The sequence below is a fragment of the Tachypleus tridentatus genome, chromosome 6, assembly GCF_004210375.1.
Source record: "Tachypleus tridentatus isolate NWPU-2018 chromosome 6, ASM421037v1, whole genome shotgun sequence".
Lineage (NCBI taxonomy): Eukaryota > Metazoa > Arthropoda > Merostomata > Xiphosura > Limulidae > Tachypleus > Tachypleus tridentatus.
Window position 1 is genome coordinate 51395495 of NC_134830.1, and position 15625 is coordinate 51411119.

Sequence of the window (15625 nt, forward strand, 5' to 3'; positions counted from 1 at the left end):
CTGTACTTAATAGCTGTTTCAGAGTCTTAAGATTCTTAGAACATCCAAGCTTACAGGTTCGAAATTTTAAGGTTCTTAAACTATCAAAGGTTACAGACTCAGAATCTTAAGGTTCTTAGAATATCCAAGGTTACAGACTCAGAATCTTGATGTTCTTAGAATATTCAATGTTACAGTTTCAGAATCTTAAGGTTCTTAGAATATCCAAGGTTACAGACTCAGAATCTTGAGGTTCTTAGAATACCCAAGGTTACAGGTTCAGAATTTTAGGGTTTTTAGGATATATAATGTACAGGTTCAGAATCTTAAGGTTCTTAGAATATCCATTGTACAGAGAGAGAATGATATATTCCACAGTGAATGAATCAAAGTATTTGATTTAGGTCAGGGCCACTGTATGACCCAAGTCTTTCTACTTAATGGTTCTTAAGCATCTTGAAATATCTAACGTATATTATGTAAATTCTATAGAGAAATATTAATATTTTTTCGGAATGAAAAAAGTAAATAATTTATAGCCAAAGTTGGATTATTTTAAACCAGGAATAACTGACGTACTTTGCTTTCAATTGTTATAAATGTAAAAACTGTTGCTATAGAACTAACCCATTGATACACTTTAGATATATGCGCATGGCTTCTGTAATTTTATGTTTGGTGTGTTTAAAGTTTTATTTGCTACCAACGTTTTCACACATATGTTAGGAATAAATATTCAAAACAAAGTTACTAAGTCACCTTCACCCACACCTGGTCACCTTCATCTACCCACGGTTACTTACGTCCATTCCAAACCATCTTCATCTACTCCGAGTTACTTACATCCATCCCAAGTTACCTTCACCCATCGTAACTCATCTTCATCCACCCATTCTGTGATATTCCTGTTAAGAATGTCCACAAGCCGAAACTAGTTGATGACCAGTAACAATATAAACAAACCTATGTGCTACATTTCACTAACAGTCTATGGAATGTATTATCAAGACACACGTGGTGGTATTGCTGGCAACAGTATGAATAAGATTGCATGGTACCATGTTAATAACCTACTAATTCCACAGACAATCTTTGGAATAGATTCTCAGAAATATTGTGGTAGTACTAGTAACAACGTACTTGCAAGGTTCTACATAAATAACCACCTCAGTTTACGAGTCGAGCGCCCCCTAACCACCTCGCCATGCCAGGCCAACAAGTTATTTATTGTCCATAAATGTAGGTATGTTATATCTACTTGAGTCATATAGCTTTCCCAATCACGTAGGTTGAAAAGCAGTGAGCCTTCCTATATGACCAATCACAAGAGTTGAGAATCAGTGAATTTTCTACAACATATTTGATAGTGCTAAGTCTACCGAATTGTTTCATAATAAGACCTACAAACCACTGATATCACAGTATATTTTTTTTCGAATCTTCTATTTTAGTGGCTTGAAGTAGCCAATTATAATTTACAATTTGTGATGTATCTTGCAAAATGTTTTTTTTTTTTTTGTGACTTACCTTTACTTAAGAATTCACAGTTATAGAGTTATTTACTTTCAGGAATTTTTCTTACTCTTGCTTGCTGATTATGCATTGAATTTTTATCTCCCGACTGCCGTGTTTCAACCTACTTTGTTGAGTCGAATTAGGGACGAGTCTACGCCTCTCTGTTATCAGCTAATCTTCATAAGACAGCTGTAAATGGTTTAATATGTTTTCATGTTTATTGCAAACAGTCAGTCCAACCAGCACTTAGCATCAGCATGCATTCGCGCAGAAATAAAGGTGAGTGTTAGTAATCGTGCAGTGGAAACAGTGCGAAAGGACTCGTCTAGATGTTTTATACTGTAAAATTAACGTCATTTAAATTGAACAGGTATAGATGATATGCTTGTATTCAGAACTGCTGAAATACGGGAAAGTTTTGCTGCGTTTCATCGTAAACCTAGGAGTTTCCAAATTTTTTTCTAAAATTTTCATAATTCGGATTATTCATTTAGCCTCCTTCCTCTTCCTCTTACGTGCTGCGTAACCGAAAGAGGACAAACATCAAAAGGTTCCAAAAATTTGTTTGTTCCTCTGAAGTGGGGCATCGCGCAACTGGTGTTTCTTTACCTCGTCAGAAATATGTCTGTTGCTTGCGTCACTGTCTTTCTCTTGGGGAAAGTTTTCCCTGGAGTTCATCCTTCTATTTCTTGTGAGAATGTTCGGTAGGAATTCTAAATTCATCTTTTAAATTGTAAAGCCAGAATGCTCAGCATCTGAGATCCTCTGCTTAATTCATTGTGGTGCTAGAACTGGAAAGTTTATAGATGGAGTTCACTTCCAGGCTTCTAGAAGAAACATTCATTTAATTTTCAACAAAGCCTGATGAAGGCGTGGCCTTTGAGTCTTACGTTTCTCCGAGTAGGTCGGAAATTGGGCATTTGTTTTGAAAGGTGTAATGAATCCTACTTCCTGTGTAGAAGATTGAATACCTAATTGAAGGATATATTTTTATATGGTAACAATTAACAAACCAATAAGCCTTTTCAGTAATAATATGTTTCTCTATGGTAACACCTAACAAACCAGTTAACCTTTTCTCTAATAATATGTTTCTATATGGTAACATTTAACAAACCAATTAGCTTTTTCTTTAATAATACATTTATATATGGTAAACTTAACAATCACAATAGCATTTTTAATAATATGTTTCAATATGCTAACGCGTAACAAACTGATTAGCCTATTCTCTAATAATATATATCTATATGCTAACACTTAACAAACTGATTAGCCTTTTCCTCAATAATGATTTTATATGGTAACACTTAAAAAAAAACCAATTAGCCTTTTCTTTAATAATATATTTCTATATGGTAACATTTAACAAACTAATTAGCCTTTTCTCTAATAATATGTTTCTATATAGTAACACTTAACAAACAAATTAGCCTTTTCTTAATAATATGTTTCTATAGGGTAACAATTAACAAACTAATTAGCCTTTTCTTAATAACATGTTTCTATAGGGTAACACTTAACAAACAATTTAGCCTTTTCTTAATAATATGTTTCTATAAGGTAACACTTAACAAACAAATTAGCCTTTTCTTAATAATATGTTTCTATACGGTAAACTTAACAAACCAATTAGCCTTTTTTTGAATAATATGTTTTTATATGGTAACACTTAACAAACGGATTAGCATTTTATCTAATAATAGTTTCCATATGGTCGCAGTTAAGAAACCAGTTAACCTTTTTTTAAATAATATATTTCTATATGGTAACACTTAAAAACAATTAGCCTTTTGTCTAATAATATGTTTCTATATGGTAACACTTACAAAACCAATTAGTCTTTCCTTTAGTAATATGTTTCTATATGGTGAGACTTAACAAACCACTTAGCCTTTTCTTTAATAATATATTTCTATATGGTAAAACGTAACAAACGAATTAACCTTTTCTTTATTAATATTTGTCTATATCGTAACACTTAACAAACTGATTAACCTTTTCTTTAATAATATATATCTATATGGCAACACTTAACAAACAAGTTAACAATTTCTTTAATAATACGTTTCTATATGGTAAACTTAACAAACAAATTAGCCTTTTCTTTAAAAATATGTTTCTGTATGGTAATACGTTACAAACCAATTAACCTTTTCTCTAATAATATGTTTCTATGTGGTAACACTTAAATGAATTAAGACTTTTTTCTAATTATTTGTTTCTATATGGTAACATTTAAGAAACCAATTAGACTTTTCTCTATTAATATATTTCTATATGGTAACACTTAACAAACCAGTTAACTTCTTCTTTAATTATATAGTTGTGTATGGAAACTATGGGCTCTCAGACTTTGTATCCAGGAAAAATGAAATTAAAAGTGTTCTTTTATAAACCTTTTTTTTTTTAATCATTACATGTGAAAATGTTATCAACACAGTATAAGAAATTTGAAATGTTGTGGTAACTTAGGTTCAGTTGATAATTTTATCATATGGCTTTTCTGTATTGATATGAATCATATTTCTGTAAATGATGAAAGTGTTATTAATCCAAAAATGGATATTTACACAGTAGGCCAGTGCATATAAGAACTTGTGGTCGCAGGTTAATATTGTCATGACTTCTACAAACGACCTTATCTAACTTCAATAGTATTCTCATTTATTTATTATTGATGAATATGGCAACTATTATAATTATCAGTATCATTGTGACAGTTATTGTCAACATAATCACTATATGTATCGTCGCCACTACTATAATCACTACAGTGTTGTCATTATCATTATAATCACTACAGGTGTTGTCATTATCATTATAATCACTACAGGTGTTAGCATCATCATAATAATGAGTACATGTGTTGTAATTACTACTTTAATCACTACATGTGTCGTCCATCTATTTATCAGTACCACAGTTCAACGTTGACTCACAAAGAGCTCAAGAAACAATTGAAATCAGTCCTCGTGAAGATTCTACTGTATTTTGTCCTAATGTAATAATTAGTGAAAACACACGTACTATAGTTTATACCAACTACAGTTGCATTTGAAATATATATTAAAGGCGTGTTTATATTCAGAGGTTGTTTTTTTAACATGTAGTTTAGCGATGGACGCCTGTCTGTTGTTACCACAAAGTTGTTGAATGTTGTGCTGTGCCTATTTCTGGGATAAAACCTCGAATTTCAGTCGTATAAACCCCCAAATTTTTCTCCGAACGAGGGATAAATGAATAACTATTTAATGACATTAAGTCTAAATTTATTTTGATCCAAACTTAACACAAGTAGCTCAAGTTATTGCAATATTCGTTTTGTTTTTTCATTCCTGTTTACTTCTGTTTTACTTCTTTTCCACCATGAATGATGATAACGTAATTATTTTAACATTGTAGCATCAAACGGCGTGATTGACTCTATTTAAACTTTGGAATTTTTATATATTTTCTTTTGAACTTTCTATTTAGGGGTAAGTCAAATAACTCTTAAATAGTACGTCATCGTAAGTCAAAAAGTTACTGTATAATAAAACACTGCAGACCTCGAACATAGTTTCACGGGTTCGAATAGGGGTAATAAGGAAAACCTGTGTAAATGTAGTTTTTTTTAACCTCCTTGGATAAGAAAGTAGAACGAAGGCTCGTTGACCCATAGTAGAAATTAATCAGTGTAGTGCATTTAAATTGTTTGTTATAAAACTGATGTTATGTCGATTAGGCCTAAGTCAGATCTGCTTTACTGTTTACTACATTTCAGTTACGTGTACTTGTCTTTCGTTGGCTGGTGTTTTTATCTTTTCATGCTAGGTTTTCACCTTCGCTACTACTACAGGACTTAATTAAGCTATTCGTATTGTTTTATTACACGTCACCTTTTCCTTTGCCCTCGAGGACCGTAAAAATATCAGGTTTCTGCGCAAGGATATTGAGGCAATTCAAGATTCTGCAGAAGAACGCATCAGCGCGTTAATTTATTGTGTTTTTAACAGTTAAACGTTATCATATTATAAAAGAGATATGGGAACCCTCAAACATTGCGTTATGTTTTAAATTAAAGAATGGAGGTTGAGGACCAACTTTGTCAGATATTAATCGTATAAAGACGTATATATCACTTGTAGTTTCTTAGTTAACAGACTTACCTACTGAATTCAGGGAGAGAGAACTTATCTGTGGGTGGGGGTAAGGGTAGTCATTTTGTTTGGAACCATCACATTTTTCTGATATTTAATGATGTAATAAAAACTGAATACTTGTTTTTAAGATTTCATTAATTTAACCAAGGAGGAAAAAATATTGATCAGTAACTTAACGTTGCAGTCTACAATCAGTGTCAGTAACAACAATAACAAAAGCAGGTTCCCCATTCCAAAATTTCGCGTGTAATACTCCTTTTGGACATAGACAACAGCAATAATACTAGGGGCGTTTGAAGGAATATTTACTTCCATACAGATGCAGACAACAGTAACAGTACCAGTGAGTCAGTAGGGACGTTTGAAGGATAATTACTTACCGACGGATATAGACAACAGTACTGGAGAGTCAGTAGGGACGTTTGAAGGAATATCTACTGACCGATATAGACAACAGTAACAATACTAGAGTGTCGTACTTCCCTGTACATCTTGATGACTCCCTTATTTCATTTTCTCCACTGACTACAATCTTCCTGTTTATTAGCGTTTTGTAAACAATTAATTTTGGGTCAAAGTCTCGACGAGACATATTACCAACGTTTTTACATCTCTACATTTGAGCTCCGACCTCATCTGCCAGTAAGTTAGGGCGTTAACATGAGAATTAGGGATTCAGGCACGTGGAAAACGAAAGGGTAAAAAAAAACAACACACACACGAAAAATAAGGTTAAAACAGAGAAGATTGTGTACGACTTAATGACTTTAGATCATGTTCGATATCGTTAGTTTATACGGAAGGTAAGTAACACTATAATTCTTAGTGTATAAATGTGACTGCGATGGATAAATTATTAACTTCGTATTTTCTGTACTCTACATCAGGCAGTCAGTCGTTGATGTTGTGGTTAAAAATTTTCCCACTTTTGGTAAATCGTAATTTTCCTTTTTCAAATAATTGTCTAATAGTTATGATCTCTTACCATTTAACTGAAATTAAAATTTAGTCAGTTATTGTAAAATAATTAATACAAGACGTAAGATTTTCTTTATATAACAAAATGGATTCAGCAAATTATTTATTTATATTTATTTTTATTTTTTGTACGTTTATTTGAAGGTTCCACTTGGACAGTTAAGAATAATTTTAACATGGCATGGACTGAGTAATAAGTTTATGCCCACATTCTATAATAACATTAAAGTTCTGGCATAACTTAATGCCTAGTTATTAGCCCGGCATGGCCGGGTGGTTAAGGCGCTCGACTCGTAATCTGAGGGTCGCGGGTTCGAATCCCCGTTACACAAAACATGCTCGCCCTTTCAGCCGTGGGTCCATTATAATGTGACGGTCAATGTCACTATTCGTTGGTAAAAGGGTAGCCCAAGAGTTGGAGGTGGGGGTTAATGACTATCTGCTTTCCCTCTAGCCTTACACTGCTAAATTAGGGACGGTTAGCGCAGACAGCCCTCGTGTAGCTTTGCGCGAAATTCTAAACAAACAAACAATTGACTAACTTGAAAACATTCCTATAGTGTTACTGATTGAAAACATTGTAGTTGCTTAACTTGTCTCCCACCCTTAGACTGTCCTGTGCACACTTGCACCGCAAAGTTCTTACGTCAAAAGCTATTTTAGGGTAACAGTTGTTTCAGAGCTGTTTAGAGTATCAACAAATAGATCAAGAAATGATACCATGGTTTAAAGAAAAGAGCTTATAAACTATTCACAATGTTCTGTCCCCTCCATAAGAAACTGGTAAGTGAGCATCAACCACTCGCAATGAAAATAGATTTTTGTGTGCCTGCTCAAAACGTGACGTCATCCTTTCAGTTGGTATCTTTAGCCGAGCGTAGACGTTCTGTAAAAGTTTTGTTTGCTCAGAAGTTGATTACGATTGGTAATTAGTGCACGTGCGCTAATGGTCATCCAAAAAAAACACAAAAAAAAACCCACCGAACTCGGTGAGCAGCTTGGTAAAATATTCGTTATAAACAAACCGATTCACAACTTGTGGCAGTTTAACAAGAGTTAGGAGTGAATCAAAGCAAGAGTGTTCTAGTGTAAGTTGTACTAGTTTTAACGTTCGTTTCATTTGGCTTTCCTGGTTGGGTACACCACCTGGCTAATAAACTGAATTGTTATGACCAGTATCGTTTGTTCTGGATGTCTACTAAGGCTTACACTACCTTAGGCCTTGGAGGTAAGATGGTGCCAGAGGGTAGCAGTGAAAAATTCCTTAAGTCTGTGTGAAATATTTGTTGTCGCTGGACAATCTAGTTCTAGTTTTTTCCTGTTTTGCCTGAAGGTATATCAGAATAAAGTGCTCCACCTAACAGTTAAAAGTCACTTTTTCGTTAAAAGAAATGTAATAGTTAAGTCGCTTCTTTGTTGTTACAATGGCTAACGTTAAAAGCCACAGGCAGCGCTTGAGTCTTTTGTTTGGGTATGCTGCTCTGACTTGATGAGAATGATATTCATGGATGCTAAGCCTTTCCAAGCTTCATATAGTTAGTTATATGTGCCACCCTTATTTTAAATCTTTCATCGTTAAAATGGATAACAGTTGAATTCAACTCAAGGTACTTCTAGACGTTGTCAGATAGTGTTCTATTTCAAGAGCAAATAAAACCAAAATTAACAGTAGCAAATATTTATATTTCTTGTTTTTGAAGTTCGTTTGTCATGCTGTGTTGTAGTCTACACAGTGTATAATTTTTCTCGTGATTCATGGCATGTGCACGTTTTACTAACGTTACGATAATACAAATTGAAACATTAAGCGGTTCTTATATAACTTCATTTTAGTGCCTATTGACTGATTAAACGAACAGACAACACACTACTGGTTAGTGGTATGAGTGTTTAAAACAGGTGAACCCTATAAGTGCCCTTCTGTCACCTTTCGAGGAAATTATTCATCATTAAAACCGCTGTACTTTTTCATTAGATTTGTTAGCGATAAACACATGCCATTTGGGATAAAAACATAAAATTCGAAATTAAACATCAACAAAAACACCAAAAGTGACTGATGGTGGAGGTGGAGACACCAACGAGATAACTTACTGCGGTTTTGAAATACTGGACAATGCATCTTGAGAGAAAACGTTTAAACACTTTGGTTACGTAAAGGGTCTCAATTTATCGGTATGTATTTATATTTTTTAAGTTCAGTTCTAGCTGTTTTATAGTTTTATTTAGATACCTTTAAAATCGGTATTTTTTACTATTTTTTCTTTTAATACGGTAGAATAAACTAAGTTACCGTATTATTATTCTCTGCACATTAATTTTGCTAATAAGAGTATTAACAGACAGAAAACATAGGTATACGGTTCATCCGCTATCACAACAAAAATGAAGACGTCAAACATGCCTCAAATTTCTTGTTTTTAAAGTATATATATATATATATATATTTATTTATTTAGCATTATAAAAGTACTTAAATCGTGAAAATTAGAAACCTATTGAGTTAGATTAGATGTGGCAATTATGCACGAGCACTTATGGAAAGAGTTAAATCTCACGAGCATTGTAACTTGGGGAAGATAATGTAAACTAAAATAACCATTTCTGGTGGTTATTTGGGGGAGGATACAAACTTCTTTTTGTATGTGGGGGGGTACATTTTATCGGTTAATTCGAAGCCTTATCTATGTAACATAATGATTAGATGATATATATTCTGAAGCTTGTTAGTTTTCACTGTATTCTACTAAGTTAATGGCAGTAATGGGACCACCTATGATTTGAAGCTGAGTTGTATAAAGTTTTTTGCATATGTGACGTAAAGTTATGAGATTGATTACTTCAAGAGTTGAACATGTGAGGAACTAGGTCTGTTTTGATTTGTTTTTTTAATTTCACGCAAAGCTGCACGAGGGCCGTCTGTGCTAGCTGTTCCTAATTTAGCAGTGTAAGACTAGAGGGAAGGCAGTTAGTCATCAACTCTCACCGCCAGCTCTTGGGTTAATCTTTTTACCAAAGAATAGTGGGATTGACCGTCACAATATAACTCGCGGCTAAAAGGGGGCGAGCATGTTTTGTCGGATGGGGATTCGAACCCGCGATCCTCAACTTAACGATTTAAGCGCCCTAACCACCTTGCTATGCCGGGTCATGTAGGTATGTGTAATTTTTGTAAACAACGTGTGTCATTAAAAGCTAATGAAGTTTTGTATGTATTTATTGTTTATTCGATGTCATCTAATTAATTAAACTTGTGCGCATGTTTAGTCACACAGAAAACGAGAAATTTAAAATACGTTATAAGTTAAACTTTCCCAACTAAATGTTTTTTGATACATAATAAAAAATAAAGTTTAATTTTAATCCTAAAATAAACAAGGCCTAAGTCTGGTAACCCCTCCTTTTGAAACTGTTATTTTTGCTATGAAATTGCAGAAACCGTTTGCGAAAACAAATCGCTCGTTTACACTATTTGAGAAATAATAAAAAAAAACTCGATGCCGGATGTTTATATTAGATAAACAGCAAGCTTTATCACGTCATGGTGTTTTTGTTGAATATAAACATCTAGCTTTATCACGTTATGGTGGTTTTGTTGCGTTTACCTCGTAGTTTGTGATGATTGTGCATTTAGGTAGTACTTTTACGTCGTGAATCAAGAAGCTTCAAAACGTAACAACCACAATGGTTCGGACTTTAATTAAACAGAGCTCTACTAAACCGATGCAAAGGAATATTTAGCGTAGAAATTATGTCGGCTGCTAGTACTAGATTTTTAGTTCCGGCGCACTCTTACAACTGTAGTTGTGTATTTCCTGTATCCTAAAAAGTAAACATTTCTAACTCGTGACACAGAGCACTGTCGTCTCGGGGTGTTGTTTAAAACACGAACTAGGAAAGTTAGAACGGATTCTGGTCGTCATCTCACGTGACGTCGGGTCCCTCCTCGACGTGATGAAACTTTCTTCCGAAATAACGGCGGTCTAGCGTGGCCAGGTATTTAGGGCTGTCGAGGACTCGGGTTCGAATCGTACCAGACCAAACCGAAATAATGGAAACCGAATGAACAAGTGAAATTATTTCTCCAGATCTAACACTTATGGTTATTTCTAATGTAGAGTTATAATTAAATTTCAAAAATAATAATTTATTTATCAAATATATTACGTAATACGCGGTTCAATGGTAAACAAAATTAGGGGTTCGATCTCTACAACTGGCATTGCGCAGATATTCCGCTTGCAATTGAGAGAGAAATAAATTATTATTTATAATAATAGAAATTAAATCTAAAGAGTTTTATGTCCAGCTGTTCAGTATTTTGCAACCGGGAAAAAGGCATGCTTATAGTTTCCGTATATTTAAATTTTCGGCCTTTATATAATATAAATTTGAAGTTATCGTGTTATATTTGTCATATATGAACATTTCTTTGTCTATCAAACACGACAAAATAATAGAAAGATAATTATAACCAAATAGACAGACTGGTTTGAACGTCTCTATAAATCTAAGTATGTCCGTTAATGGGGGTAGAAACACATTTACTTCCAAATACTTCACACTGAGCGACAGCTTACGTCATTTATACATTTTATTGGTATCCCGACGCGAGCCAGTTACCATGACGACCATGTTGCAATAAAGCTTGCTCGTATGCGAGTTGAAAATAGCATCAAATCGATTATGTTTTTATAGCGGAAAGCACTAAGCTAAAAATAACTATCGTCTAAAGGCAGTGCGCATGAGCACCACACATAAAGATGTTTATGAAAAGATAGTGTGAAAGAAGTGAAGAAAATTCATGATACCGGATTTGTGAGAACAGCTGGTAAGTTCCGTCTAAATAACAGTGTACGGTTTCATTTAAGTGACATATGACAGTCTGGATTATGAATATTCAACACACACCAAACGTACGTTAGCAAGGTTGTCGTTTCATTAGTTCGGAAGAACCTAAATTTTGTTATTTTAAACTGCTCACAAATGTCATAGTGATAAATAGTTGTTTGTCATAATGTTTCTAATGTTGCTGACAGTTGTGAGGTGTACAGCTGATGAAGGTCTGGTTAGTTTGATGTGTGTTGGTGACAGATTATAGGGTGTACAGCTGATGAAGGCCTCGTTAGTTTGGTGTGTGTTGGTGACAGATTATAGGGTGTACAGCTGATGAAGGTCTGGTTAGTTTAATGTGTGTTGGTGACAGATTGTAGGGTGTACAGCTGATGAAGGCCTAGTTAGTTTGGTGTGTGTTGGTGACAGATTGTAGGCTGTACAGCTGATGAAGGTCTGGTTAGTTTGGTGTGTGTTGATGACACACTGTAGGGTGTACAGCAAATGACGATCTGATTAGTTTGGTGTGTGTTGGTGACAGACTGCAGGGTGAGAGATACTCTGAAATGTTTAACTTGTGAGTAAAATGTTTTGTTTGTTTTATGACAGATTGTAGGGTATTTAATTGGATAAATAAGGTAACTAATTGTTTTACTGGGACAATTTCTAGTCTTAGGTTGATTGGATCCAGGTATATAGCTGAAGTGGGAAAAGACAGTAATGTTGTACCTGATTTAAATTATGGATGTTGTAGTCATCTCTGTTTACTGCCAAGAGTGTAAATAGTTTTATATACGTTTAGTAATCACTACATCTGTTTGCCGAGATACCTATTTGGACATTTCTTTGTGTAGTAATGCTTTTCTCTGTCTTCATAAGAACTATTGATAAAAGCATGGAAAATTAAAGGGCGTAGCGGGTTACTATATATTGCAAATTTACTCTGTACACACACACACACACACACACAATTAAACCATTATAAAGGAACATTTTGAGACCTATACCAGTTAATAATAGCCCAATCTGTTTATACTCTCGTTCCTAAGATATGTGTCCGACAACGGTAAATTGCAGACTCTGTCTTTGTTAACCTGAAGATGACCTAGGAACGTTGAAACGGTGTTCTCTGCTTTATTAGTAAAAGTGTTAATACTCCATACCAGCCGTTCTGAGGTACATTTTTATTTCAAATGGGTTTCTCGCCATCAAGAAGGACAAAATACCAGTAGTAACCTACTTAACCCCTAGGAGAACGTGAATTATTTAATAGTAAGTACACTAATAATCCTAATTTTGAATGAATGACGCAATAACGAGACCCAAAGAAGAAGCCTACTCGTTTCCTTGTATACTTTATATTATGCTGTTATTATGGAAGGCTAACGCTGGTCTTGGCAGCTTCTTTGATGACGTCAGCTGTGGCACTGGGGCAGTATAGCGTTCCCCATCACAACCCACCACGTTTATCACATGAAATATCATTCATAACGTTTACCTGCATGCATTAGGTTAGATTATGTCAGAACGTTTATACGACCTTGGTAAGAATCTATTCTATTAATAATATCTGACGTACACATTGTTGAATTTTGATTAATAACATCTGTTGAACTCTTTGTTGATTCTGACATTAGCGAGACGATTCTTTCGGATAGGCAAACTAGTATATGACTTGGTAACAACAGTACAGTGTATATTATATATAGTTTATAAATTATTGATTACACTAATTGTTAATATACGACCGAATTGGCATTATAACACAACGAATTAAGTATCGTATTGCCATTATCGGTCCAAGCTGTCAACGTATTGTCATAGTGGATAATGTTTGTGGCAATAGCACCTAAATGCATTGGGTATATCACATTTATCAGACAATATCCAAACACCGATATTAACCCAGTCAGTTGTTGTGAAATATCAAATAAGTGTACTCAGCTAAGCTCTTATACCTAACAAATTTGGGCACTATTGTCACAAACATCATTCACTATGACAATAAATTGACAACCCGTGCCGATAATTGTAATGCGATATGCAATGCTTAGAACCCTAATGTTTTACTACTTTACATTTTTGTGATTTGCTTATGTTTGGTTTCAGATTTGTTGCTTAACTTTGAATATTAGAGGTGGATGTTTGAATTTTCAGTTAAATGCACACTTGTGTTTTATTGTAACTAGATATTAACCATGTTTGTTTTTATCTGGTTTATTGTGCAGACAAGGGATGTTAAGTAATAAATGTTTAAGTTGGTACAACGAACTTTGCTTGTGAATGATTCCCTTTCGTCATGTTTAGGCTAAACAATAAATAAGGAATAATCAAGTTTTTTTTTTTTTTTTTTTTTCAAATTTCTCGCAATGCTGCATGAGGGTTATCTCCTCTAGCCGTTTTTAATTTTGCAGTGTAAGACTAGAGGGAAGCCAGCTAGTCATCACCACCCACCGCCAACTATTGGGCTACTCTTTTATCAATGAATAGTGTGATTGATCGTCACATTATAACGTCCCCACGGCTGAAAGGGGAGCATGTTTGGTGTGACGGGGATTCGAACCCATGACTCTTAGATTAATAGTCGAGTGCCTTAATCACCTGGCCATGCCGGGCCTCGAATAATAAGTAAGTCAAAGCAAAAACGCTCGTGAAAAATGCACGTGTCTAGCAGTAAGGTCCAGTAAATCACTTAAATGTTTTGAACATTTCGAGAGAAATTGTGTTTGTTTTGTTGTTAAGTGAACATTACAGAATGGGATATCTGTGCTGTGCCGCCAAGGATATCGAACCTTGGTTGCAACATGTATTGACGATATCAGTATATTTCCCTTTTAACATTAACACCACTCTAGTACATTTACTATTGTCTGTGTTACATTTTAGAACATGGTACTTATTTTGATTGAGTGCTTTATTAGGACCACGGCCTAGTAATTAGTTGTACCACCTTTGTATACAATAATCTACTCTCCTCCACGCAACACGAATTCCTCAAAATACAATAAAAAGCAATCCCGTTGTTTGTTGATAATCCGTTCTTATAGAAATGGTCTTTTCAATATGTTTAATCACATTGATATCCGTTCACTGTTGAGTTATCAAAGACTTATTGATGTGTATTTGTAGCCGGTTTTCGTGTGCATGATGGACTGTAGCGTTTGAAGAACTCCTGCACATCGGGATGGAGATGTGATGGTGGTTTATGGGTTTGTTTGTTCGAAGTTAACCGCAAAGCTGCGTAATTAGTTATCGAAGCCTGGTTTTCTAGCGTTGCAAGTCCGCAGACATACCGCTGTGCCACTGTGGGATACATGATAGTGGACTGTTACCTTTGAAGAGTTCGTGTTCATAAGGATGGAAATGTGATGAATACGAATGGCAACAATTTTAATACAAGTTCTGGATGTTATACGCTGTATCTTCTATAGAAATCAAAGGTTACCAATCCTTCCGTGAAAACTTGCCAAGACTATTTCATTGTCTTCAGTAATTTAGGTTGTCAGAAAAACAACAGCACTTTTCACGAGAACATTCCATTACACTGTTTTTTTCGTTTTTCGAATTTCGCGAAAAGCTACACGAAGGCTATCTGCGCTTGCTGTTCCTAAGTTAACAGTGTAAAGCTAGAGGGAAGGCAGCTGGTCATCACTACCCACCGCCAACTCTTGGGCTACTCTTTTACCAACGAATAGTGTGATTAACCGTCACATTATAACGCATGCTTGGTACGACGGGGATTCGAACCCGCGACCCTCAGATTACGATTTGAGCGCCCTAACCTGGCCATGCCGGGCCTGCACTATTTTATCAGCTTACACTTTTTTCAAATAAGCCCGATGCACGAAAACGGTAGAACATTCAAGTCGATTGCGATGTTTTCACGTTCAGAAGAACACATTGAACTTCGTATATAGGTTGTGAGACTCTCAATGATTTTACTATACTATCAATATACAGAAAAAAGATAAAAAAGTGTGAAGCGTGGCTCATCACATCACATAATATTCTTCTACCGATTGGTGATTCATAATTGAATTTTAAGGACCACATTTTTCATAATTTCTTATCTTATACTGCTAGAAGTGGTGCTGTAACATGTTGTCACAGACATATTGGAGTTTTATTTTAACTTATTTTGCACGATATGTTTGGAAATGTCAAATCATTACAAC

The 15625-nt window shown here is 34.8% G+C and overlaps 1 protein-coding gene across 15 annotated transcripts in view; it reads left to right on the forward strand.

Annotated features, from left to right (window-relative positions):
* The window catches only part of LOC143252484 (histone deacetylase 4-like), a 111789-nt gene that overhangs the window by 42499 nt on the left and 53665 nt on the right, over positions 1–15625 (forward strand). The window contains exon 1 of one of the 15 annotated variants that reach the window (XM_076504682.1): positions 7690–7845. The exons of 11 other annotated variants lie outside the window; for them this stretch is intronic. In XM_076504682.1, coding sequence (XP_076360797.1) covers positions 7809–7845 — 37 coding nt within the window. In that variant the 5' untranslated portion in view covers positions 7690–7808. Of the gene's footprint in view, positions 1–7689; positions 7846–11315; positions 12028–15625 lie in introns of those variants that run through there. 3 more of the 15 variants (XM_076504689.1, XM_076504693.1, XM_076504690.1) reach the window with 3 other exon arrangements.